The sequence below is a fragment of the Eutrigla gurnardus genome, assembly GCF_963514095.1.
Source record: "Eutrigla gurnardus genome assembly, chromosome: 21".
Taxonomy (NCBI): Eukaryota; Metazoa; Chordata; class Actinopteri; order Perciformes; family Triglidae; genus Eutrigla; species Eutrigla gurnardus.
In genome coordinates this window covers 5492254-5519144 of record NC_139932.1, presented here as the reverse complement: position 1 = coordinate 5519144, position 26891 = coordinate 5492254, and the positions used below count along the sequence as shown (strand labels likewise).

Sequence of the window (26891 nt, the reverse complement as noted above, 5' to 3'; positions counted from 1 at the left end):
TTTGGCAGAAAAAATATATTGAATTCCAGTGGGGAGGTTTGGATGTGTTGCCGTAATGCTGCATGTGCCTGTAGAGAGTTTTCGGTTACTTTAATAATTCCTCCAATACAAATCCTCCGAGGTAAATGAGGTTCATGATCTCCAGTCCTCATTCTGGGCACTCTGAAGTCCAGCCAAAGCTGGTGTGAGGCTTCAGCAGTCTTCAGTTAGTCAAATAAGTGTGGGTATCTTCATCCTGGCAGTTGTGCGATGCTTTTTTTGCCAGTGTTGTATCCCAGCAACGACTGACTACGACGACGTATCCCTCCGCCACAGCTCAGCAGATAGACGCTCTTTGGGAACTTTTGGACGTGGCTAACTGAGACTGCTGAAGCCTGTTTGCTTCACTTCACAGAGATTATGTTTTTATTGTTTTAGTATTCCCTCCAGTACGTAAAGCATGAGAAAAAGCTTGAAAACTAGCCTTTAAAGTAAATGATCATGTGATTTTTATACCTCCATGTGTTTCTATCTTACACTCGCAACTACAGTGACGAGACGACACAAAACACTTTTCCTTCGCTCTCGTAAGTCTCATCCGTCTCTGCCTCATCCTGGCGTTCCTCCTCTCCCCCCCATCGCTCTCTCTCTTCCTCTTTCGCCGCTGCCTCCAGTGAGCGAGTGGGCTGCATATTGATTTTTAGTGTTGAACTTGCGTGGCTCTCTCTCTCTCTCTCTCTCTCTCTCCCTCTCTCCCTCACTCTCCCCGTCGCCCCCACAGACACAAACTGACGGAGAAGTTGATTAGGAGCAGCTCTAAATATATCCTCCACCTCCTCCTCCTCCACCTCTTCTTCCTCTTTTCTTTCCCTCTCTCTCTCTCCCTCACCCACTCGCTCTCCCACACCAGTTCAATCGCTCATTCTCCACATTTTCTCCCTGCCTGATTCGCCCGGACGCTGCTCTGCCAAGTGCTTTCGCTTCCTCTCTCCTTTTCCTTTGCACTCGCTCTGAGCATATCATTTGTCAACCCCCCAAGAAGAGAAGAGAGAGAGAGGGAGAGAGATATATACACAGGCAGTAGTGCCAGCTTTGGCTGAGAATTGTGATCATTTGACACATTCAGGAATGACGTTTAGAGCCGTATCCATTTTCTGAAAAAAATAGACCTTAACTTTTACTTGACGTGGACATCTTTAGATACAAGACAATAGGCAACATCACATAAAAACTGTAGTTAATCCTTTTCTCTTTTGCATGACTCACGTTCTCACTCCAATGTGTCATATCACGACTTGGTCTGTCCACCAAAGCTTCAAACTAAGAACTTCTACCTTCCCCTATAGTGTCACTTTTGCGTCAATACACTCTTCACATGCATGGTGTCTTTTCAGAATAAATCTTGTCTTCACAGGAATTTGGGTTTAGGTTGGTTTTAGGTCTCGGGAAAAGAAACTTTACTTTTGGTTTTGTATGGGACGTGAACGGCAGCCTCCTGCATGAAAGTGGTATGTGTGTTTGTCCAGTCCACCTCCAATTCCTCCCTGTGTGGACTTCATCCACTCCCTCCCTTTGTGGACCACGTCCACTCCCTCCCTGTGTGGACTACATCCACTCCCTCCCTGTGTGGACTACATCCACTCCCTCCCTGTGTGGACCACGTCCACTCCCTCCCTGTGTGGACTACCTCCACTCTCCCTGTGTGGACTACATCCACTCCCTCCCTGTGTGGACTACCTCCAATCCCTCCCTGTGTGGACAACCTCCACTCTCCCTGTGTGGACTACCTCCACTCCCTCCCTGTGTGGACCACGTCCACTCCCTCCCTGTGTGGACTACCTCCACTCCCTCCCTGTGTGGACTACCTCCACTCTCCCTGTGTGGACTACCTCCACTCCCTCCCTGTGTGGACTACCTCCACTCTCCCTGTGTTGACTACTGCCACTCCCTCCCTGTGTGGAACACATCCACTCGCTCCCTGTGTGGACTACCATGATATTTATGCTACATCAGTTGCCCATAATGCGACGTGAATGTGTCACATACACATGCTAAATGACGAAGCAGCATGAGTGGATGCCTCAGCAGCAATAATACATGCTGCCAACTCTGGAGGGAAATATGTGGCATCTTAGCTATTAAGGGCCGTAGTTTCGTGGCGCAGCGCAGGGCGGCGCAGGGCGGCGCAGGGTGGCGGAGCTGGCGTAATGCAAGTTTCGACCCGCGCAGCCTTGCGCACGGTCAGTTTTGCAGTTTGGTGGATCTCCTGCGCCAAGATGGGTGTGGCGGCGGAGCAGGGGGAGGCGTCACAGATTCAGCTTGGTGCAGCGGAAGTTTCGTGGCAAAAAGCCTCACCGAGACTGCGCTGAAAGCTCGCCAGCTCCAACCTGGTCTACTCTCCGCGCAAGGTGCAAGGCGTAAATAAAGTCCATTAATTCAAGGCGAATCACAGCTGGTGGAGTGGAAGTTTGGCTGACTGCGCGCAGTGCGTACACGTCACCGAGACCTCACAGGCAGGTTTCCACAGTTCCAGGCACATTTAAATGCAATAAATACTCGCAACAAACAATATTTAATGCAATCTATATAGATTGTCCCGTCACATCTGACGTCAGATCAAAGGCGGATGGCACGCGTAACGGAAACTCAGCCTCTCGGACCAAAACATCTCCCTCTCTCTCTCCTGTTTTTTATAATATCGGCATTGTTATTAATATGATACGCGCGCACAGCGCGTGATGAGCGTGGTGGGAGCGGCGGCCCTGCTTCTGTCATCGGGTTGTCAAGTGACGGAACTTGCAAAGTTCAGGCGGACACACCCCGTCGGCGTGGCGCAGGTGCGCTGAGAGCTGACTGCGCCTGGTCTACGAAACTAGGGCCCTAAGTGTTTAAATTTCTTCGCCTGGTAGTTGCTAACTTTAACTGTCTTTGTTTGTCTTTGGCTGACATTAGATTTTATGATTATGGAAACACCTGAGGAGAATTTCTTCATATTTCCACTCTGACTCTTGAACAAACTGATTCGAATTTGGTTTTCAAAGGTCAGGTCAAGAATTGAATCACAGATTATGAGATTTTAACACGATTGTCTAATAGGATGAAGTGAGGAACACACATGGATATAAACTGCGATCCGTCCGGGTTACGACAACTATCTGGCTCTACTCGTGTTTGGCTGCTCTTCATTTTCAGGCTGGTTTTGGGCATTTTCATATCAACACCTGTGGAGTTAACTTTGATCTGTAGGTTTTTGCTTCAATCTTTATCTTTTTTTTTTTACCTGTTTTCATTGCTCATATCCTTTAAATGCATATTGTAGACCCTTCTGCCCGCTCTTCTCTGAAGTTGCTGTTTTTATTTTTCCAAAAATTAGATATTTCCTCAGGGTGTGGAGTGAGTAACAATGTGGGCTCCATTAGCAGGGGCGGGGCCGAGCTAAGGGTCAATTCTAGTTTAGAGCTTTAGTTTTTTCTGCCAACTACTGGCAGAAAAAATGATGAGCATATTTAAAAATCAAAACAATGAGCACAAAGGCACCAACAGCTCTGGAGAGGTGAAGAGAACTGCCTGGTGATGAATCCATTTGTTCTTCGCAATAAGCCACACCGTTCACATCACACATACTCATTGATTGTTTTGTTTTTTCAGGAATATTGATTATAGGAACTTGACATTCAGCAAACGGAAGCTTTGAAATTAAAAATAAACATGACATGAAAAAGTAATAGGAACATGCAAAATCTGTGTGTGTGTGTGTGTGTGTGTGTGTGTGTGTGTGTGTGTGTGTGTGTGTGTGTGTGCGCGCGTTGGTCCCCCTGCTGTAAATAGAGATTAGTTGAGATGGTGTTAGAGATGCCCAGATGGGAGAGGGAGGCTCTGTGTTTGTTCTGCATCTATGTCGGCCGTCCTGGAGGTAAACACAGCACAACGAAGGCCTTCTGCAATTTAGCACACTGATTGCAGCGCGGGACCAACAAACAAACACGCTCGCTGGGCCGCTCTCCTGGGCACGCGCATGCATGTGTGTGTGTGTGTGTGCGCCACTTTGCACGCCCCCGATTTAAATCTCATTTTTGCCTTTCTCCCGCTTTTTCCTGCTGAACGCCGAGGTTGATGTGGAGCAGCCAGCCGCTCCGCTCATTGTTTGAAAGGGGGGAGGGAGGTGGGGTTCTCATAAACTGAGCATTTCTCAGACAATGAGCACGTGGGCGTATGGCTTTAGGCATATTTGACAGGATCAAATGACTTACACTGAAAAGAAAATTCTGTCGTTTATGAAATAATCCCCCTATACTTATTTCATCCACATCCTATCCTCTGCTCATTCGTTTCTTTGCGTCTCATCTCCAACACAGCCCCCCCCCCCCCCTCTTTTTTTTTAAATGGATTGAGGTAAAATGGGAATCTGTATTCAGTGGGTGGTTTTAAGATAAACTGACTCTCTTTAGATTTGAAATGCACATCATATATGCATGATGACATAAACCTCAAGGCTTGTCCTCAGATCTGCCTGATTTTGTCAAATAAAGAAGCTGGAGGGGGGAGGGGGGAGGATACAAGGTGTTTATCATGCTGACATTGTTGTGGCTGTGTCTGTGCATGATGAATACATGCGTGTCAATATGTGTACCTGCATGTGTGTGTGTGCCAGTAAGAGTCCGAGGATTTTTAATCCTTTGCTGAATAATGGGATCAGTGCGTCCTAACAGGCGGTGACGGTGCAGAGTGCACACACAGAGGCAGCTGATTAAAATCGTTCCTGGACCCGGTTCATGAATGCATGCGTTGCCCCCCTAGCCTGGTCTCATGGCATCCTGAAATGGTCATGAAATGCAATGTATTGGTTTCGTGTACAGGGACATGAATTGTTTTTCGTGATGCTCAAAATTAACCTCCAAACAAAACTACTTGTTTAGGCTTCGGGGAAAGAACACTTGTTACGTACCTTACTTACAAGTACTTAAAGGGACTCTGTGTATGATTTGGCAGCATCTAGCGGTGAGGTTGCAGATTGCGACCGACTGAAGCCCTCCGCTGACTCCTCCCTTTACAAGGTTGCGGTAAAGCGGCCCGTTGCCTCACTTCCTATTTTGGTTTCGATGTCCGGTTTTGAACTGCAGTTTCACCACCATGTCAGAGAACGACGGTGGCAGCAGGTCATATACAAACACTTTCTCTAGACCCAGACTTCCGTTTGGCCATTCTGGGCTACTGTAGAACACCAGTCCAACATAGCGGACTCTGTGAAGAGAATGACTTGGCCCTTTTAAGAAAACGAGACACAATGATTCTTTGTCTCAGGTCACAAATGAAATGAGTATTATATTCCATTACTGCTAATAGATCCTCTGAAAACCTACTGTACCTTTAAGTACATAAGCTACAAAAAAAAGTCAGTTAATGGTTTTACACAGGACATGGTCTGCTGGGTAAAAGTCCTGTGTTTGTACTTTTTCACTCGATTGTCCTTCAGTTGAGCTGAGCGTCTAATAACGACGCAGGTGGATTCAGGATGCCGTTCGGGTCACTGACCTCTGACCTGTTCAATGGAAAAAAAGAGCAAATGAAGACACAGCTCCACCATGTACGGTGACTCCAAGTATTAGAGCAAGAGAAACCACGTTGCAGGATGATCAGTCAGCGAGCTCCTCCGTACTCCGGCGTGCAGACAGGTGTAGGTATAACCTGTGCAGATGCGGCGACACCAACTACGAGTCGCCAGGCCTGCCGACGTGATGAGGGCAGCTAAACTCTGCTCATCTCTCTGATGTGCCTCCGTGTCTCTATTCTGCCGAGGGACGGAAATAGAGACAGAGGAAAAGGAGAGACACGCTGTCAACTCTCTCCATCCTCCTCCTCCTCCTCAGTGAAGCAGATGTCCAATTGAGTCTATTTAAAGCCGGTGCAGTACGGCTGCCAATGCTGAGAGCGCTGGGCTGTAGCTTTGCATTACCGTTGTCTTACCTACAGCGCGCTCCACTCCGGGAGTTCGCTTCCACGTGAACCGGCGTTTGACGCTCTGCAAGGAAATGACCTCAAAGCTTGTTATTGTCGGAAACCTTGCAGCCCTAATTTGGGGGATTTGCGGTCCTGTAATTGTGCGTGGTTTGAGGATTAGTAGGCAAAACTAAAAATGCACAGTAAAAACAAGACGGAGGGACGTCTAAAATGAAGCCACAGCCGCTTCCCTGCTCGCTGACCGTTATCTGGGACTGCATGCACAATGACTAATATCATGACTCTGAAAAAAAGAAAACCAGAACCCACTTGCGCTGCAACTCGGATTGCTTTGGCAGAGACTTTCAGTTCCACTCTGTTCTGTTGTCCCAGACAATTATGTGAAACAGACACACTTCTGACATTCTCGTCTTCCTCCATCGGGGCTCATCTGTTTGGGTTTGCTATTCTTGTTTTTTCCCCCCCACGAAGAGCAAATACATGGGAGATCAGAAGAGGTGGGACTTGGCTTTTGCCCTGTCATTCTTCGTCAGGGATGACGCGTCCGCAGCCGTGTCTACTGGGAGGGGGGAAGAAAAAGTATTAACAAAAAAAACAAAAAAACAGTTATCAACAGGATGTGGTGGTGTCAGACAGGAAGTCAGCGGTGACGGGGAGTGAGAGAGGGCGAGCTGCTCTGCAGGGCTGCGATGATGACTCCAGCAATACAGTTGCAATGCACACTTCTCCCCGGGCCTGCGTCGTTCAGTGGTTGGACAATGAAACATTGTTAGAGAGGACCAGATTCATTAAGGATTAATTATGCTTTTACAATTGAATTGCAGGTCAAACCAAAACAAAAAAGTTCTTACGATAAGTTACATTTTTGTTGCAGTGATCTCCAAAATGCTCAGATGTGAAACAAATCCTCCCCACTGACAAAAACAAATCCATCCTAAAAGGAGGGTTCAGCCTGAAAAATGTAACATAAGACGCTGGGAAGGACCACTTTTTGCAGTGTGCAAACACCACAGCGTGGCAGCTCCTAAAAAATGGTGTATAAACTTTATTCCCCCAGGTGTATTTAAAAAAAAAGATGGGTAAACGCTTTTCCTAGGTGGGGTTTACCCTCCTCTACTGTACGGATCTGCGCTTCAGCCTGGGAGAGGACCGGAGGAAGCTCGGAGACGCGTCCACAGAGCGCAGGCACAGAACGGGAGGGGCGGGGGGAGAGAGAGAGAGAGAGGGAGAGAGATAGGGAGAGAGAGGGGGGAGAGAGAGCGAGCTGTGACAGCGCTCATCACCCACTGAACAACCAGGACGGGTTGCATCCGAGCAATCGCTGCCATTCGCAGACGGAGTTTACAGCCTTTGCGCCGCTTTTTCTTTCGATCTTTTTCTGCCGCACCCCCTCCCTCTCCCGGTGCTGCCCAGACAGTCGACCATGGTTTCTATAATTTCAGACCTGGACCCTCTGAAAAGCTGGAACGTGTTAAGGTAAGCGCCCGGTCAGTTTCTCCAACAGCCCCGCCGTTGCAAACGGGCTGGTAAGCGGATAAGAGACAGAAGTGGTGATAGGTGGTTGGTTGGTGGTGGTGTTTTTGTGTGCGCGTGTGTGTGTGGAGAAAATTAGGGTGGGACGCGGCGCGCGGGCAGGCAGGAGGTCGCCTTCCTATTCCCGAGCTCTGGTTCCGGCGCTCGCTGCGCGTAATTACGCACGGATCGCGCCGTTTGGCTGCGATCCGTGCGGCGGCGAGCGCGCATCGCTCTCTGCCTCTCCACTGTCCCAGAGCTCGTCTTCTCCGCCGCTCTCTGTCACGAGCCTGACGCATGCGAGCTGCTCCGTGTCCGCGTACATGTCATTAACCCCGGATGCTGCCCCGCACCGGCGCTTCCTCCCCGCCATCACCATCTCCAAACTTCACCCATTCCCAGTGTAGAAGTAAGAATAACATTTACACCATCACATCCCCCCCCCCCCCCCCCCCACACACACCCCTTCGCCCCCACCCTCAAAATGTTGAACAGCCTCGCGCTGCCAGAAAAAAAAAATAGTAAAAAGTAACCCTTCCAGGAATTTGTCTTGAAACATTTACTCGTGGCTGATTGCCTGCAACAGAGCGCTTTTAGACAACATCCCGCTTTGAAAAACGACTTTTCAGCAGCAACAGAGCCGTTTAGTACTTGGAGGAGGTGCTGATGCAAGTTTTTTTTTTTTACTCACCGAGCCTTCCCCTTGAGGTCAAAGGTGAAACTTCTCTCCCTCACCTTGTCTTGAGTGAGCACTCCTTTTTTTTTCTTTGTCAAACAGCTATTAGACTCATCGGCAGGGATGTAAGTTCCATATCTCGGACCTGCAGAATCACTATGAATACATTCACTGTCATTAAGCATCTCAGCAGAAAAAGCCTATGAATTTAGAAAGACGTTTTTTTTTTTTTTTTTTTTTTTTTTAAAAGGCCTTGTCCCTGAATATTTCAGCCATTTGATAAATAAGTCATTATTCCCCCGACGGACTCCGGCGGCAGCGGCAGGGACTATCACAAATTCTATTTTCGAAACGGGAGAGAGGAGACAGAACCCTCAAATTATTCTTTTAATGCTGCCTCTCCCCTCTTTTATCATTTTTATCCCCCCGCTGCCCTCCATCCCACCGTCATTATCCACAAATCCAAAATAGAAAATGAGTGGAGTAATGTAGAGCAGGCATATTTCAGTGGGGGGGGGGGGGGGGGGGGGTGTAAATGATGTCATTTCCAAACAGGCGGTGATGACCGTCCAGACTGAGAAATAGGACATGCAGCTGACCCACCACACACACACACACACACACACACACACACACATTCATAAATAGCCACAGTAGAGACTTTCTCTGTGGACACACACTCTCTCCTCTCGGTCTATTTGTCTAAGCGGGACAGATCTCCTGATGGCGTTAAAAATGTCACTTTAAGCTAATTTTAGAGCAGACAGCGAGCTAATAACCGACTCCAGAGCAGCTACGCCCGCTTTCAAGTTGAAACGTCAGAGTTCAACTGTGACTTTCAGACGGAGCGGAAAAATCCGGCGAACTTTTGCAAAGAGAGTTAAGCGCTTGCCTTTTTCGAGGAAAAGAGAGGATGGAAGGACGGGGGGGATTATTTACCTCCCCTCCATCTCTCGTCTCTTCGCTTTATTAAACCGTTGTCATTCCAGATAAGAGGCAGGAGCAGCTGTCCCTCTCCAAAGACGCCGCATCTTAATAAAGACCAGCTTACCGCCGGCCCGTCACTCACACTCCCCCCGGGGTCACACACACACACACACACACACACACACACACACACACACACAAACGCGTTTCACAATCATGTATGATAATGAAGCACCTCGGTGGCGTTCTCCGTGTCGCTCCGACTCCGTAATGAGACCTCCGTCAGACACACACACACACATTATAAACACAGCATTAACATGCAAGTGTGTGTTGTTGTTGTTGAGCATCTGAAGCAGTTGACAACAGCGAAGCGACAAGCAGCACACACTTAATATTTTTGGTTAGATATCATTTTTTTTAAATTGTAACTGACTTTTTTTTTTTTGCCGTTGTCGACGGCGATGCCGCTTCACTCGCGTCAACGTCTGCTGGCGAAAGATTTTCCATTTTGGGGATGAGACGTCGCCGATGTCACACAGTCAGGCTGCACACGAGCACAATTAGCTGATTAATGCGGCTCCGTGCGAAGAGGTTCACTTTAAATGACAATGAGGAGTTAATGCCACTGACAAATGTGTGTGTGTGCACGTGTTATCATTCACCATCTCTTCTGTCTTGCACACACACACACGCACACACACACACACACACTCCAGTGATGGATGTTAGAAATCTCCCCGTGCCTCTCTTACTGCACATCACATATCTGAAGTGCAGTTCAGTTATGTCATAATGAGAAACAGCATGCATATTAATTCCATCTGATTGCATCCAGCTCTCTCTCTCACACTAACACACACACACACACACGCACACACACACACACACACATACGCGTGGTGAAGGCGAGGTGTGTTCTGGATTTAATTAGAGAATGGAGAGCTGTTTTTTATTCTATTACTGTAAATCATCTCTGGATGCTCCGAGACAGGAAGTTAAAGATCAAAGTGTGCCGTTACGGAGAAATACGACCAAACTCGTTGAGGGCGAAAACAGCCGAGCTCGGGAAAAAAACGTTCCTCCGCCGCAGCGTTCCCCCTCCTCCATCTCCAACCATCATCTTAATCCTTTCAGGTGAGCCGTCCTGCAGCCCCGGGGGCGAGGGGAAGGGAAGAAGTAGGGAGGTTGACGGGCAAAAAAGGGGGCTTGACCTTTGACCCTGCAGTGTTGGTTTTTAATTAATCCATTTAAAAAGTTCCTCCGCTCGCTTCGCACGTCGCTTTGTATCCCGCCGGACTGGGAAGAGAGGCACAAATCACTCCGCCTAATTACCAGGACCACTGTTTGAGTCTTTAAATCCCCTCCGATAGTGTGTGTGTGTGTGTGTGTGTGTGTGTGTGTGGTGCTTTATCTATAAGCCAGACCTTTTTCTCCCGTCAGGATTATACTGGTTTAACTTAACGGGCTGGAGTGAAAACATCTTGTGAAGGCGGTTGCTGATATTTCCGGCGTGAAGCCGTCGATTTCTCTTTAAATTGGAGCATTATCACGCTTAAAAACTGACAGTTTTAAGAGGTTTTTTTTGTCATCCAGACTTTCTTTCTCGTCATTTTGTGTAAAAAGCTCAGAGAAGCACCGAAGCGGCGGTGTAGAACGAGGCAGGTGTTATGTCACCCCAAACAGACGTTCACTAATCAATCAAACTCCATGAACGCTGATAATTTGGGGGGAGATCTCCTTTCCTTTCTATGTGGTGTGTGACTACGGACGTAGATGTGTGTTATTTGTGATGCCTTTTCCATCGGGATGAGAACGGGCTGCTCTGATTGGCTCCCTGACCGCCGACTCAATTTGACGCATGTGAATGATGATGCTGTTTGTGTGACGTCCCGACGGGACTCGCTCCGGGAGGAAACACCTTAGAAGGTTTCGCTGTTGTTTTGCGGATCAGGAGCATTTCTGTTTCTCGTTTAAAAGCACGACTCACAAAAAGTCTTTATTATTAAAAGCAAATATTTGTGGTGTTTTTGCGATGCACCTTGGCTGGATCTTTTAAATGTGACGCAGGGAAAAAGCTGTGTTGTGACGGCAGCGGGAGGGAGGGAGGGCGTCGCTGGGCGGACTCCAAATCCACTCACTGCTTCCTACAGCTGTCACTCAAAGCTTTGTGGCGGCGGAGAACAATACTGCATTCAGCATCCGAGTGACGGAGACGGAGAGGGAGGGCTGAACTCCTCCCAAACCTCCTGGAATCAGCAAAGAAATAATGACATAGTTGAGGGAAGAGAGCATCAGGGAACAGCAGGGAGACGGTGACAGGGAGGCGAGGAACGAGCAGCATGTAGGCGTCGCTCAGCCACGTGTGTGTTTTTATAAAAAAAGGGTTAATAATGTTGAAAAATGTCCAAGATGACGTCCTGAAATGTCTTATTTTGTCCACGATCGATGAGTCATCAAAGAGTAAAGAGACCAGAAAATATTCACATTTAAGAAGCTGGAATCAGAGACTATTTTTTTTTTTTAAATAATAATCAAATTAAGCGTTACAGTATTTTTTGAGTGCATTTTTGAGGTACTTGTTCTTCTGCTACTCACAGAACATAATCAGCACAGATCAGCCTTCTCTATTAGAGCAACACGCTTGTGAGCTGTTGAGAGCTGCAGTCCAAGGATTTTAAATTCAATAAAATTAATTTAAATTAACCTTAAGTTATGTGGTTTTTGTTGTGTTGCTGATGTGATGATGTAATGTTTTTATTAGATTTAAGACAGTTTTTATTTTCTTAACAGATATGTTTATTCTCTGTTTCAGGGATATGAATTAGCAGAAAGCTACCTGTCGTGTCAAATACGTTGAATAAATGAATGAAATGAAATAATATTTAGTTTTCATTCCACTCCATTTACTTCACAGCTGCGGTTACGCGTTACTTTGCAGATTGACACGCTCAATATGAGATGATCCTATGGAATGAAATTCACTTTTATAGATTAAACCACCGAACTAAAGGAAACAATTAGTTTCTTTATCAGCTGATCTGTTACATGACATTAAACAGATATAGAAAAGCGAAGAAATGGAAATTACCCAGAGCCTGAGGACACGTTTTATTATTCCGCTGTGTTTTATCCACAAGAAAGATATTCTGTTTACTGAAACAAGACGGAAGAAAAGCAGGAAATCAAGACTTTTCATCGTTAATCAATCATGAAATCATTGCAGCTGCACCAAAGTCTACACGGTTGTTAAAATAAGCTCATTTGACCCAGTTCCATGTTAATGTCTGTGGTTTGCTTCTGAAAGTTTTGCCACCTACGTCACATGACGACGTGTCAGATGACACCCTAATCACACCGCACAACACATATGAGGTGTTTGCTGCGTGAAAAAGCACCTCTTTTCCTGCAAAACTCAATGTCTTATTTCATCAAAAAACTAGATGCATCTTGTTGCATTGCTTTTATTATTATTATAACCTTTATTTAACCAGGTTTGTCCCATTGAGATCCAAGATCTCTTTTGCAAGAGAGACCTGGCCAAGAATGGCAGCACATAAAGTTACAAACACATCATCACATTAATCATAGACAAAACAGAAATAAACAATTAGAATACAAATAGCAACTGAATTTTCAAAATTAGTTAAGAGAATTTACAAGATTGGTCAAACATTTGCAATCAAATAAAACATTTAGACTCCTGAAGCCTGGATGTAATGGAATTTATCAAGGACTTGAATACATTGAGAGATACCAGACTTTGGAGTTTGAGCTCTGACTGCAAATTGTTCCATGTACTCGGAGCAGAAAATCTAAAAGCTTTCTTCCCCATTTCTGTTCTGACCCTAGGAACAGTAAAATGATAAACGTCCTGAGAGCGGAGACTATAGGCACTACTATTCAAAATTAAAAGGGATGGTAAATAAGATGGAATCATCTTAAGAATAGCCTTGTAAATCAGCACATACCAATGGCCGATACGGCGCACATATAAGGATGGCCAATGTACATTCCTATATAAGACACAATGATGAGTTAGAGCTCCACAGTTTGTAATAAACCTCAGAGCACCATGATACACACTATCCAGCATGAGGAGGCATTGAACGGAGGCATTCATATATAACACATCACCGTAATCAATAATTGGAAGAAACGTTGACTCCACCAGTTTCTGTTTCACCCGTAAGGAAAAGCAAGACTTATTTCTAAAATAAAATCCAAGTTAAAGCTTCAGCTTCTTTACAGTATACTGAATATGTGCCTTAAAAGACAAGTGGTCATCAATCAAGAACCCTAGATATTTAAAAGTAGAGACAAGTTCAATTTGTTGACCATTACTGGTGATTGCTGGTGTTGATGTTTTCAGAGTGACGGGATTTTATAACCTATATAGAAGTCTTGGTGTGGCCTCCTCCTGCCATCCCAGTCCAAACCTTTGTTTTGTTCAGCAAGAATATTGCGGTTGCATCATCACAACAATGTGTGTGTGTGTGTGTGTGTGTGTGTGTGTGTGTGTGTGTGTGTGTGGTCGTCCTCAGACTTCCCATCTCACTTGAGTATCCCAGCAGGATCAGCGATCACAGAGGACGCCGGCGGTCTCTTTCATGCTATTTTGACTAAAACAAGTGTTGTTGCCTGTCATGGTTGGGTTTTTTCTTTTTCTTCAACAAAAGATGACCGTAGTCAACAACAGCCGCAGGGATTTAAAACGACAACTGTAGCACCACATGTGTGTGTGTGTGTGTGTGTGTGTGAGAGAGAAAGAGAATCTTTCATTCTGTTGTTTTTCTGTCTCCTCATCTTTTCCTTGTCTTTTACTGTTTTTGTCTCCGTCTCCATCAAGTCAACGTGTCTTTTCCTTTGACTTGTCTTTATTTATTCTCGTCTGTCTTTTGCTTCATTCTTTCATTCATTTCTTCTTTTTTCCCTTTTGAGAAGCCAGTTTGCTTTTCACTTTGATTCATTTTCCATTCCAACTTAAACTGCTCAGTGCAACCTATACATTAGCCTCTGTGTGCACACACACACACACACACACACACACACACACTTAATGCCATTGGCCCAACGTGACAAATCTGTTTAATAATGCACCACCTGGAGCGCTGCTCTCTATCTCTCTCTCTCTTGCTCGCACTCTCTCCTTCACCAACCCTCTTGCTCTCTCTCTCACACACACACACACACACACGGACACTAATCATTTCCCCTTGGCTGTATTTTAGTGTGGTACTTTGTTACAGTCTTATTCTCACGACGGTCAGGCCCTTAAAGAAGCTTTATACCTGTGTGAGTGTGTGTGTGTGTGTGTGTGTGTGTGTGCCTTTGTGCCATACGGCTTAAGAGACACAGGAAGTACAGACTCTTTCCTCCAGTCTTTGGATCCCTTCTTTTGTCTCTTTGGGAATGTCTCCTTCACCTCCTAATGGCAGCAGATTTCCTCCACTTTCTCTTACGATTCCTCCTTTTCTTCTTGTTTTATTTTACTCACAGTGATCCTCTACAAGCATGTGACCAACGAGGGGGGGGGGGGGGGGGGGGGATGGGGGAGAAAAATGAGAGGGAAAAATAGATCTTGTCTGAATAAATAAACAGCTTTTGCTTGCAAGCGAAACGGAAAGCTTAGCGGAGTTAAGGGAGGCAGGAGGGATGGTGGGGGGGAGGGGGGGGAGGAAAAGAGGAGCGGGGGGTGAGGGGGTGAGAGTCAGCGAAGGAAGGGAAAACATTGGCACTCTGCCCGGTGAAAATAAGAAGAGAAAAAAAAGAAGAAGAAGGAATTAAATCTGTGTGTGTGACTGATGGATGCTCAAAGTGAAGCCAAGGAAGAGGAAAAATGCAGACAATGCATGACCGCGGGCCAAACGGCAAACTGACCAATCAGAGAGAGTGTTTGGTTTTGCAAGGATCACCCGAGTAGGTCAGATTGTAGCTGTGCACTACCACGAGTATTCTTCATGTAGATGCATGTTCTCTATTTACTGGTGATTTATTGTAAAACACAAAACCCCACAAAAAATGTATATTTACAACTAGCTGGTAAATGAGGCAGATATCAGCTTAATATTAAAAAAAGAGTTAAGAAGGATATATAGTGGTGATATCATAGGTGAGATGCTGTTTGACTATACTGTGCACGTATATGAATATCAGTGTGAAATCTTATTGCCCCACAGTCTAAAATATCGCTTTTTCTGAACGAGGTCCGGCGTGAAAGTGGTCAAATTTAAAAACGCACAACGAAGTATCGACCGTCATCACCTTCAGTCCAGAAAACACTCCAACAAGCTTTCACAAGCCTGTGTCGGTCACACTGCAGAGAGAGGGAGGGAGTGAGGGAGAGGGAGAGCTAATGAATTATGGGTGGCCTGTGAATAGAGACGGAGGTCTGTGCTTCCTCCTCCTGGGTTATGGAAGTGTCACGCTGCGAGTGTTGCCATGCAGATGGCGACCCCGGAGGGGGAGAGGAGGAAGAGAAAAATGAGCGGAAATACAGACAGTGTTGTTTTGATTTTTTAAAATGCAAAGTGAAGTCTTCTTAAACGGCAGTCGTGGTCACTGTCGACCAGATACAAGCGGCGGTGGTTTGTGTGGGCGGAGACTAATAACTAAGTAGGTAACGGATGTCGTCTGGATCAATTCAGCTATATAGTCATTCAAACTTTATCTTGATGACGGCGCTCTGGTCCCACCAGTTAACCCCACGTACAGATTTAGTGAGGACGGTTGGGGTCAGAGGTCATGAGCTGGGAGAGCTGCAGCGGTATGACATTAACAGATAGAGAACTGGCAAGTGGAAGAGATGAACCAGAACAGGAATAAGATATTGGACTTGCACAACCTGGGGTATGCCATGAAGAAGCTCACACACACACACACACACACATACTTGCATAGTGTTGAAAAGGAAACAGCGCTGCAGGGTGGAGTCCATATAGCGGGAATACTGTATGATGTAACAAGCAGGGCTGATTCATTCCAGACTCTGAGTTGTGTGAAACACAGAAACAAACGTTCTACATTCTCTAGTGCTGGACATTACCTCCATACTTACATCTACAAAACCCACACATTTCTTTTTGCAATCAATCAAATGGATGATAAAAAGAAAAGTGAAGCCAATGCTTTACATTTGTATTCTCTCTACTGACCATCAGGGGGCGACTCCTCTGGTTTGTGGTCTCAATCTCTAGTTCTTCAATCCAGCATGATGTTCATTTAGTACATTATGGTCCATTTAGAGTCAAATAGACAATAAAGAAGGGGATGATTTAGGGGCGGGGCTACCTGCTGATTGACAGGTCACTACCATGCTACTAATGCAAGACGACTTTAACACTTAGCTGTACAGTTGACATTGAATAATGACTAACTTTGTTAGCAGTTCACACCAGAATCCAGATGGATCCAGATCCAGTAATGTTGCTGCTCTGCTGCTTGGGTTCATCCACCCGTCGCTCCTCTACAGTCCAAATATGGTCACTTCCTTCACTGGTTGCAAAAATTCCAAGATAGTGATGCAAAAATGCCGAACTCAAGGTTTCAAAAGCGCAGTCCACAAACCAATGGGTGACGTCACCATGACTACATCCACTTGTAATGCACCGTTGCCCATTCAGACACAATCCTCTGTGTATTCCTATTTAAATGCATCAGTTATCACTTTTGACCATGATTACATTATGTGTCACAATTACCAAGGTGAACATGAATTCATGCATAACGTTTGTTTGGCGTTCTAAAAGACATTTGTTCCAACTTTATGTAAATAGTTTATGTTTAGAACGAGCATAACCAGGTCTCTCTCTCTCTCTCTCTCTCTCCCTTTTTGAATCCTAAATGAATGTGGGCTTTGGGGTGGATATGAAGCCACATTTTTTAATCAGCTGCCTCATTCTCAGTGGTCTCATCCATCAGCTGCTTGGCTTCCAGCTGACTCACGCTAAACGCTCTCCCCGCCACCTTTTCATGTCTTATGCTTTTTGCTGTTGTTGACTCCTCTGAGCTCCAGTGATCTAGCTTGTTAAGGGCTGATTAGGTCTCCATGCAGAGTCTTTGTTGCTGTGCAGATTCTCTCAATGCTCCCTTAAAGAGCAGAGCATTTTGCTTCCAGTCTAACTCTATAACCATTTGCTATTAAATGGTCAGTTCCTTAATGGAAGTGTCTGTGAACGGTCTTCTGTCTGCTCATGTGATGTAACGTTTCCATTGTATCTCTAGAACACAGCATGCAGTGATTTCTAATGGCACATGATATTGTAAAATCATTTTAAAAGGGATTATGCAACTCTGGATCTTTCTCCTAGCTTGTCTGTTTGACAGGTTTTGCACCCGAGCTATCTACTGCCGTCCCACGATCATATAGAGATTAATTAAGAGATTAAGAGAGACAACTTCCATGTTACCCAGAAACGATCATCTGTATCAACGCAGTGGCACAGCAGCTCATGAAATAGACACAAAGTTGAAATCTAGCGATTCGTGTAAATGGCAACACTTGTATATTTCAGTTGGAAGTATCATTATGTTTTTTTCTGTCAGTCAGGATGACATTACAAAACGGAAGTTTGGTTTACGCAACAGAGCCACATGCTTAGCTTTCGTAAAAACGATAACTACTTTCCATCTCAATCAAATAGATTAAGTCAGCAATCTGTATACAACAAAAATACCCAAGAAAATGAGAAATGTTTCATTGAATCATTTATTTAGAGATTATTTGTAGTTTCTATAAAATAAGCATATCATTTGGTGATGGATTACTACTGACTATATTACCAAAAAAAATGTAATGATGTGTTGTGTTCACCTTTACGATTGCATTCAGCAAATGGCACTGTTTTTAATTGAACTTCAGAACACAGGCGTGTTTCTGAGGTGGTATATTCACATCCCTGCGAAACGTTCAATAAAGAGGCTCAGCTCTCCGTTTTTACACAAGACGATCGATGAGTGATTAACCGCTGCTTATCCATTCACTGCAACACATCGGTGGAGTTTCAAGAAAGTCACAGTCATCAAAAGACACCTCTCGCCGAGGCAGGAAGTGGCACAACAGTGTTCATATTGCAACATGTTTGCATGGTGGGACGTTTCTGTTGGCGCTGTGCTTTGATTGGCTCTCTAACGGCCATGTGAGTTTTATGTGCGTCAACTGAGATGACTCGTTGATTCACTTAAAAGTTGCTGCCAAAACTTGTACCTCAGGTCATTGGTTTTATACAGGCGGACAAAATAATAGAAACACCATACAGCAAGGCTTCTATTAAATTGGTTTATTACATTCTTTTGTCCATTTCACAGAAAAGAACCATGGATTCTGGAACAACACTTTAAAGCAGTCAGATATCTAGAAGTCCTTACTTCTGCTTGGCCAGACCGAAGACCAAAGAAAAAATTGGATAAAGATGAAAATCTGAGGGGGGGAGGGGAAGTTGTGCTCGCAAAGAGCGGGAGAGAGAAGCTGGAGGAGACAGACGGTGTTACTGCAGCTGCAGAAACAGTGTGTGTTTTATGGGAGTGGACTGTTGCTTAATGTTCTGCTCACAGTCAGATGACTCAAGAAAGAGCCCCGGGGCCATCATGGTCATTACATCTCATACTGTGTGTGTGTGTGAGAGACCCAAAGAGAGACATGCATATGAAGTGGGAGGCAGAAAAGCTCCGTTCTTCCCGTGGAGTTCAGTGTCAAACAGATTGAGGGTATTCATGAGCACATAAACAACACACACACACAAAAATGGCTGTTTTTGTCACTAATAAGAACATCGTGTTGACTATGTCACTGTGTCAGACTAGGTGATTATAGAGTGACAAAGTCGTGACTTGGCCAAGAGACGTGATCATCGCCGTCGCCACATGTGTGATGTCATTTCCCTTCCAGCTTTTTGTTGCGTTCTTCTCTCTGTCACGATAGTTCTGGAGGAAACATCGAGGAGCTGTTGTAACTGAATAAAAGTTCCTCCATTTCACAATGCCCCCTCGCAGCACCAACGCCGTTCCTCTTTCCCTTCGCCATTGTTCACAGTTGTGGCAGATCGCTCTGAGCTCCTATTGGCTGTGATGGAACATGTCATGGAAGGCAAAAAAAAAAATCAGTGGTGTGAATTCAATATCTTTCCAGTGTACTTTGTTGACTCTTTGTGGACATTTTATCACCATGCTGGTGTTGTTTATGAACCACGCCTGCCATGGTGCTGGTTTGCTGATTGGTGATTGGTGCATTATGTATAAATATGGGTGTGTTTGGAGGCATTATCCACGTTCCTCAATGATGCTCTACTGAAAGCCTAGCACCTTTGTGATGTGCGTATAATTCATCTCTCAAACTTTAACCATAACCCTATTATAAACCAATGATCAAGTCTAAACCTTAAACTGTAGTTTACCTTGTGGGAACCTTTGTCCCCAAAATGCACAAAATGTGTGTTTGCCCAGGTCCCCACAATGTCATTAACACAACAGTCACACACACACTCAGCGGGAGCTGCAAATCCTGCCCTCGCAGCCCTGACTATATCGAGCTTTCTTTCTCGGAACCTTGCTTATTTCCGTCTCCAATTCTTTCTTTTCTCTCAGGACCATGTTGCCACCGTTTTTTAAACAAAGCATCTTTGGATCTTTTGTCTGCCTCCCTTTGACATAATCTTGGTGTCTGTTGCCGTGGTTACACTTGTCTTAATGTGCCATTGATGTGACTGTATGTATTAAAAGCATCGCTGACTCCCGGCAAAAAAGAAAAGAAAAAGAACACAACTTTGAATGTGTTTCTCTCTCTCTCTCCTGCCTTCTCTCAACCCTGTGACTACCGTGTTTTTCCTTGTGTGTCAAATAGCGAACACAAGTGCACTTTGCTGTGCCACTTTCTTATTGATAGGATTTAACCGACGGGGCTGACAGGGCTGCTGCAACCGATACATGCTGATGTTAAATACTATTATCCACTAAGTTGAATTTGACTGTTTTCACGCTGCACGATTCCCACAATGTTTTCACCAGCGCGGAAGCCTCTAAAAAGCAATTCCGGCTCATCACGGCTCACTAAAACTCTCCAAGTGTACTCGTGTTAGAACGCAGAATTAAACAATCACAGCTTCCAACACACAATCGGTCCGGTATTAATTAAATCGGCGCCGAACAACGGATTTATTGTTGTAATCCAAGTGTCAGTGTGTTATCGTTGCGGTCCGCGTCATGTCTTCTGGCTGTACGTGCCGAATGTGCAGGCGATGAGCTCCGCCGCGGCGACATTATGACAACATTTCATCTCATATCCCTCGACGCCACGCTTTGGAAGATGACGGTAATTTGGACGAGATGTTTCGAGGCCTTGGGTTCTCGCCACCCTGCTCGCCGACGGTCCCCGGTGCACCGCAACATTAAAGCCAGACTGGAGCGTGAACGTATGGCCGGCTATTAAATGGCAATCACACACAGAAGAGCTCTTTTATAGACGGGCACATTTCTGCCTAATAGCTCTCGGAGCAGACTCTTCCAAATATGACATTGCAAATGAAAGCCCTCCGAACGCCAGCGCTTATTAAAATCTTTTGCTGAAATCTTTCAATTTGTTTTTTTTACGTGATGTGATTCAGAATGGGATCTGGATTGTGGCCTAAAAATTCTCGGCTTAGATATGTGATCGCGCATTAAAGATTTCATGAGCTGTATAGAGCATCAGGGGCGCCCGGCTTCCTCTAATGGTGTCACACACAGTTAACTCCAACCGGTCGATGTTCCAGGCCATTCGCGGCGAGAACTCGGCCCGGCGGCGGCGCTGCAATCTGGGGAACCTTGCAAGCGCTGTGTTTCGAGATTACTGGAACCTCTCGCCCCCTAATGGCGGCTTGAGGGCGGAGTTAATGTCATCATCGGGTCTTCTGCTAGCCCCTGGGAGCCCCGCTCCACCCTGCCCCATTAATTTCAAGTGCTACTCATATACTTGGCTCCCCTTTACTTTCCATCACTCAGCCCCCTCCCTCCCTCCATCATCATCTTGGTGCGCCCAGCCCAATCTCGACACTCTCCTGGCTCATTTTGAGCTGTAATTGGACAGGGGTCCCGGGGGAGGGCCGTCAGCACGCCCCAGTGCCTTGCGTCCCATCTCCAGAGTGGAAATGCACCACGGCCGTGGTCGATAAGCAGGGCCACTGCTCAGTCCAACATGCCCCACTCTGCTAACTTTGAATGGGCACAAAGACTGGGCTTTAAAACAAGTGTTCTCTCAGAGCTTCAGAACAGGCCCCCGGCAAGGTCACGGCCATACGAATCACTGCAATCACACCTACGTCCTCTATAGTTGAGGCCTAAAAATGATTTGAGCAAATACATCTTTTAGTGTAAGAATTTTCCAGCCAAAGTTCCATATTGATTCAAGCGAGTGGAAAATAATATAATATGCTGTAAATAATGTCTCTGTTAATGGTCAATAAATAGTCTGCTAAAAACATATATCAGGTTATGTTTAGGGGGAATTTATCACAACGTGGCAACCAAAATTTACTTTTTTATCAAATATAATTTACTTTTATTTACCACACACACACACACACACACACACCACCCCTCCCACATTACATTTCTGCAAATACAAAAAACAAACAAACATAAGAAATGATAAATCACTGCAAAAACATCTCCATCTTGTCATCCCCCTGTTGGGTCCTGAAAATTATTTGAAATCTTTTAACACTGAAAGATGACCTCGAGGTTCTTAGGCTCTATTAATGGTTGATAAATAGTTGCTAAAAACATATATCAGGTTATGCTAGGGGGGATAACAACAACCAAAATGTTTTTCTTTATGGATTTCATTTTTATTCATTAAACAGCTGCAGTGAGATACAGTAGCATTGAGGATTTTTTTTGCATTCCCCGCCCCCTTTTTTGGATTCCCCGCCCCCTGCTCCCACATACAATGTCTGCAAATACAATAAATAATGATAATACGATGAAAGTCCAAGTAGAAATAAATCATTACAAAAAGAAAGAAAAGAATAACATGAAACAGATTTCTGATACATAAAGCAAATGAATAATTTACAAACAATTAATACACTCTTTTGCAATGGAATCCCACTTCCTATGCCAACCGAAGGTCCACAGCCATAAGGCCATGAATATGTGAGTGATGTCCTGTATCTTCATGCCAAACAACATCTAATTACATTCATCCAGCGACTGAATCAGGCACGAATATGATCCTGCCACTCTACCAGATGCCATCCATCTCCTTCTCTCGAACCCAGCACGCACACACACACACACACACACACACACACACACACACACACACACACACACACACACAGTGGTATATGTAACGGTGGTGTGTTTGGATCTCTCCCTGTACCAGCTTGTCTCCCGAGCAGCATTTGTGCTGGTAATCTGTCACATGATCCCGTCTCATCAGAGGTACAGGAACATTTGGAGCTGCGAACAGAGAGGCAGGATAACACCCCAAAAAGCTTCCAGTCTCATCGCCCGCAGCTCAAGCCAAACCGTCCCAAAGCTCCGTCCTTATCGTCTCCGTCCTTATCGTCTCCTTCATTGCCGGAGCTTGACGGCCACTTGACAGTTGAGAAAAATTGGGCCTGACTCGAGCACCCGTTGGCCGTCGGTGCATACCTGCAGCTCCCCCCAGAGGCCGGCCCGCTCAGGTTTGAAAAATGTTCCCGGTGAGCGTTTTTTTTTTTTTTTTTTTTAAAGTATGAATCCTCCCGTGATGATGAAGTTATATTCTTTGTCTTTGGCCATCTGTTCGTGCTGTAGAGCTCTCAGACAAATCTCCAAACATCCAGTTTTATATAATCATTCTCACCGCTGACCTGCCCATTCCCCAGCGCCGCGACAATTACAGCTGAGAGTGTGTGTGTGTGTGTGTGTGTTACCGAGTACAGAAGAAGGCAGGCAGTGAGAGTGTGTGTTGGCGTCTGTATTGGCATTCACACGCCAGCGGATGAAAGCGGCGGCGCTGTTAATAATTGAAAGAGTACTTAACGACAGGAGCGCTGCCCTCGCAAGACAGCTTTTAATAACCAGGAAGGTTTCATATTTCTAGTTCTCCTCTTTTTCATTTGAGCATTCTTCATCCCCCCCCCCTCTTCCCACCGCCACCTCCTGCCCGCTCCTCTCTTCTCCTTTAGAAGCTTTCTCAGCTCTATTCACAGGAGCAAAGGAACGCAGCTGAAGAAGCATCTGTCTGCCTTTTGAAAACACAGTGGAAGAAATAGGTGTGTGTGTGTGTGTGTGTGTGTGTGTGTGTGTGTGTGTGTTGACACTGTTAAAGTGGAGCACATTGTGCAGGGACGGATAGCGCACCGTGGCTATTGACAGGGAAGTCGATTTATTACGTCTTCCACATTATCCCTCTGTCCCCGCCGTCTAGTTGAGAGATATGTATTTGTTTATGGAGGCGCTGCGTCTCTACTCTTAATGCGCTCGCTGCTCACCCTCATTAATTCACTTGATGGTCTTTGATTTGCCGGGCATCACTAAGTCGCATTAAGAAATGTATTTCCCAGCTCTTACTTAACGACGCTTCCAGAACCAATGCAATTAAATGCACATTTATATGCTCGAAAGGTTTCCCCCTCCACATTCGCGAGCGGAGACGGCTGTTTGATTGGCGCCCTGCGGAAAATTAAGCAGCCGAGGGGGGAAGGTGATGCGGAGGTTCTTCGGTGAATGCCACACTTCTTTTGTGCACTTTGCTTCTTGATAGCATAGCACTTGTCCTAAAATAGGAAGTGCAAAGGTTGGCGGTGCTTTTTTAAATAATTGATATTTGTTACACATGCTTAGACCAGTCAGGCCAACATACTGTATCTCTGGTAAGATCAATAGTTTTTGTTATTGAAAGTGAATCCCTTTTCATGCAATTAGTCATTTCCACGGACCTTGCTAGGGACTATTTCTCCAGCAGAAAGTAGTTCCAGTGCAAACCTTTTGGAATGAGGATTATCCAGATAGGATTATCCTGTGCACACCACATATTTCACCTGAACTTGTTGCACGTTTAAAAATCAATATGATTGTTGTTTGCACGTTAATGCAAACATCATCCATAATCACATCTGATCAGCTGTTTAGCTTCAGTCATGACAGAATATGGAATTTAGAGCTACATTTAAGCAGGTGGTTGCAGACCAAGAGATGATTGCAAAACAAAGGATGGATGAAAGATTAGACAGCAGTGATTATGCTCTCGACAGCTGAATGATAGCTTCTTCCTCATGTCGTTCACTATTAGCCCCGTGAACGGACTCCTTAAGCGTAAAAAGACAATATGAACAAGTAATTTAATAAAAGAACAATACTTGGCATCTGTGTATCATGCAACACAAAATATCGCAATATTATGCTGTAGCACTTTATTCCCTTACTACACACTGGCTTCAGTTGGAGTATTTTAACCCACTTCCATGAGGATTTAACCGTATTTATACAAGCGGTCTACTCCGTGATTGACTCTATGGCTATATACATTGGTTCGTCTCCCCCAGCACCATTTGTTTCCCGCTTATTTGTGCTCACTCATCTCATTTGCATGTATCCATACCTCTTGAGCTCTGCAGCTGAATGGGCCTAATTGAATAGTTGATCACATATTAATCTAATTAGTCTGGTTCAATCGTGGTCATTGTGCACTGAATTCATTTCTTCTGTCTTGTTATTGTGTTGTCTCGGGCCGGAGGCTGTCAGTGGTCCCAGATGGTTTGCAATAGCTCGCGCGGCTGATCTAACTGGGAGCTTCCCCCTTTTGTCTGTGGATCAGACTTCCATATTGCACTCAGATCACAGCTCAGAGAGAGAGAGAGAGATAGATGGATAGAGAAAGAGAGGGGGAGAGAGACAGCAGAGTGGGAAAAAAGGAACAAGAGGTGGTGGGGGGGGGGGGGGTTAGGGAAAAAGAAAGAGGGAGAGAAAGATAGGACCATTACCGTCGAGGGTGATCATCACCATTTCCGAGTTTTCCATGAAAAGGCAACAAGTGGAGCCTAATGGGAAATATGCAGATGTATGCAAATGTCTGTTGGATGGGTCGCCCAGAGGCCCAGTGGGAGATTAAAGCTCTTTGGGATGGAGAGGGCTGTGGAGGAGACCAGCAGTATGAGCCCGACGCTGCCATATGAAACAGAGAAAACCAACCCATAGCAGGCCTTGTTGTCGAGCTCATCCCCATTAATCTCACAAATAGATTCATGCCGACCTTAAAGTAATCCGTCAGCCCATATTGGTAGCCAGGGAGACGATCCGTGACGGAAATCTTTAATTTGATACTATCTTTGTGAAGATGGAAGTCCCAGTTTTTTCATTGTTTTACTACGATAACAGATGGGGTTCCCGTTCTCCACGCGGGACCATCCAAGGGCCTTCCACGTGGATTTGATGGATGAGATCCCGGCGCCGCTATTTCAAACCCTTTCGGAAGGTTGATCGGCCCAAAGTGACTCCGGCGGAAAGAGAATGAGCAGTAGAGGGAGTTAAGACCCTGGCTTCCAGCTCTGCACTCATTCACGCTCCACTTCCACATTTGATCCACGGCAGCCCCTCCATCAACCATGCAGCTGCTGGGATGGAGGTGTTGCTGAGAGAGATACAGGCAGGCGTCCAGGGATAGAGAAACTACCCTGGACGCCCTGGTACTATTGAAGAAATTCAATAGGTTTTTGATTGACAGTGCTGTGAAGTGGAAGCAGGTGAAGCACTTGTATGTGAATATCGTCAGGGCCAATTATCTGCACCGATATTCAGCATTTTGATGGTTATCGGTATCGGTCGGGTTTCTGTCCCACAGACTGGCAGAAGAAGGTAGCTGCAGACTGGAGCTGCGTCTGCTGTCGGTGAACTAGCAGAGTTTTTTCATTTGTTGAACTTCATAATAACGCTGCTGATAGCTCCCTGCCCCCTGCCCTGTTTTGTGTTAAGGGTTTTTGTTATTCTAAATTTGGACACCTTTTGACACCTTGTTTTACTGCAGACCAATATTGGTTTTAAATGTTGGTTATCGGTCTCCTAGATTAGTATCGGCCATGAAAAGCAATATTAGTCGACCTCTATGTCGTGAAGTCCCAGATACGCCGGGAAACCAAACACTGTCCTGTCTGAGTTGATAACATCACCCAGAGGTGCTCGGTGAACTTCACCAAGCTGTATTCACTGTATCTAGCAAGACACATCAGCTGGTTTACTAAAGCTACACTTTTAATGTCTACTTGGAATGACAAATTGACAAACTGGTGAAAATATGGTTTCCCGGTAACTTTCTATAATGCTCATGTCTATAATGCCTTCTTATGATACTTAATAAGCCTTATAATCTGCTGAAAGCACTGTATAAGCATATTCATGTGAATAATAAATTATAATGACTAATAAGGTCAAGTATATTTCATGATTGCTGGTCACTCACATTGTTGTATTGTTTTGTAAATACCATATATTTAATAGATTATAATCAATGTTCTAATGCATTATCATGTGATTTAAGTCAAGTGGTTGTTTGCTTTACATAAAGTGAAAAAAGTATTAAATTGACGACTTAGGGTAATCATATTATAATGCATTATAAAAGTTCAATATGCAATACATTATAAAAAGCTTATAATGAATTACAACTATTATAATGCACTATGGTATTTGCAAAAATGTCAGTGAGTAACCAGCAAGTCTAAGAATTATAATACTTGACTATAAGTCATTATAGAATGCTTTATTATGTGTTGTTCTGAGTACTAGAGTTACTTTGATTATATGGACCTATAAGTAGATTACAATGCATTACGTTATTATTGGTATGTATGTTTATGATGCATTATAGGCATGGGCCCCAGAG

The 26891-nt window shown here is 45.0% G+C and overlaps 1 protein-coding gene across 3 annotated transcripts in view; it reads left to right on the top strand.

The window, feature by feature from the left end:
- Positions 1–7194: 7194 nt before the first annotated feature.
- Positions 7195–26891, top strand: part of celf2 (cugbp, Elav-like family member 2) — a 203720-nt gene continuing 184023 nt past the window's right edge. For all 3 annotated transcript variants that reach the window (XM_084039204.1, XM_084039205.1, XM_084039203.1), the window contains exon 1: positions 7195–7413. In XM_084039204.1, the coding sequence (XP_083895330.1) occupies positions 7361–7413 (53 nt within the window). In that variant the 5' untranslated portion in view covers positions 7195–7360. The remainder of the gene's footprint in view (positions 7414–26891) is intronic.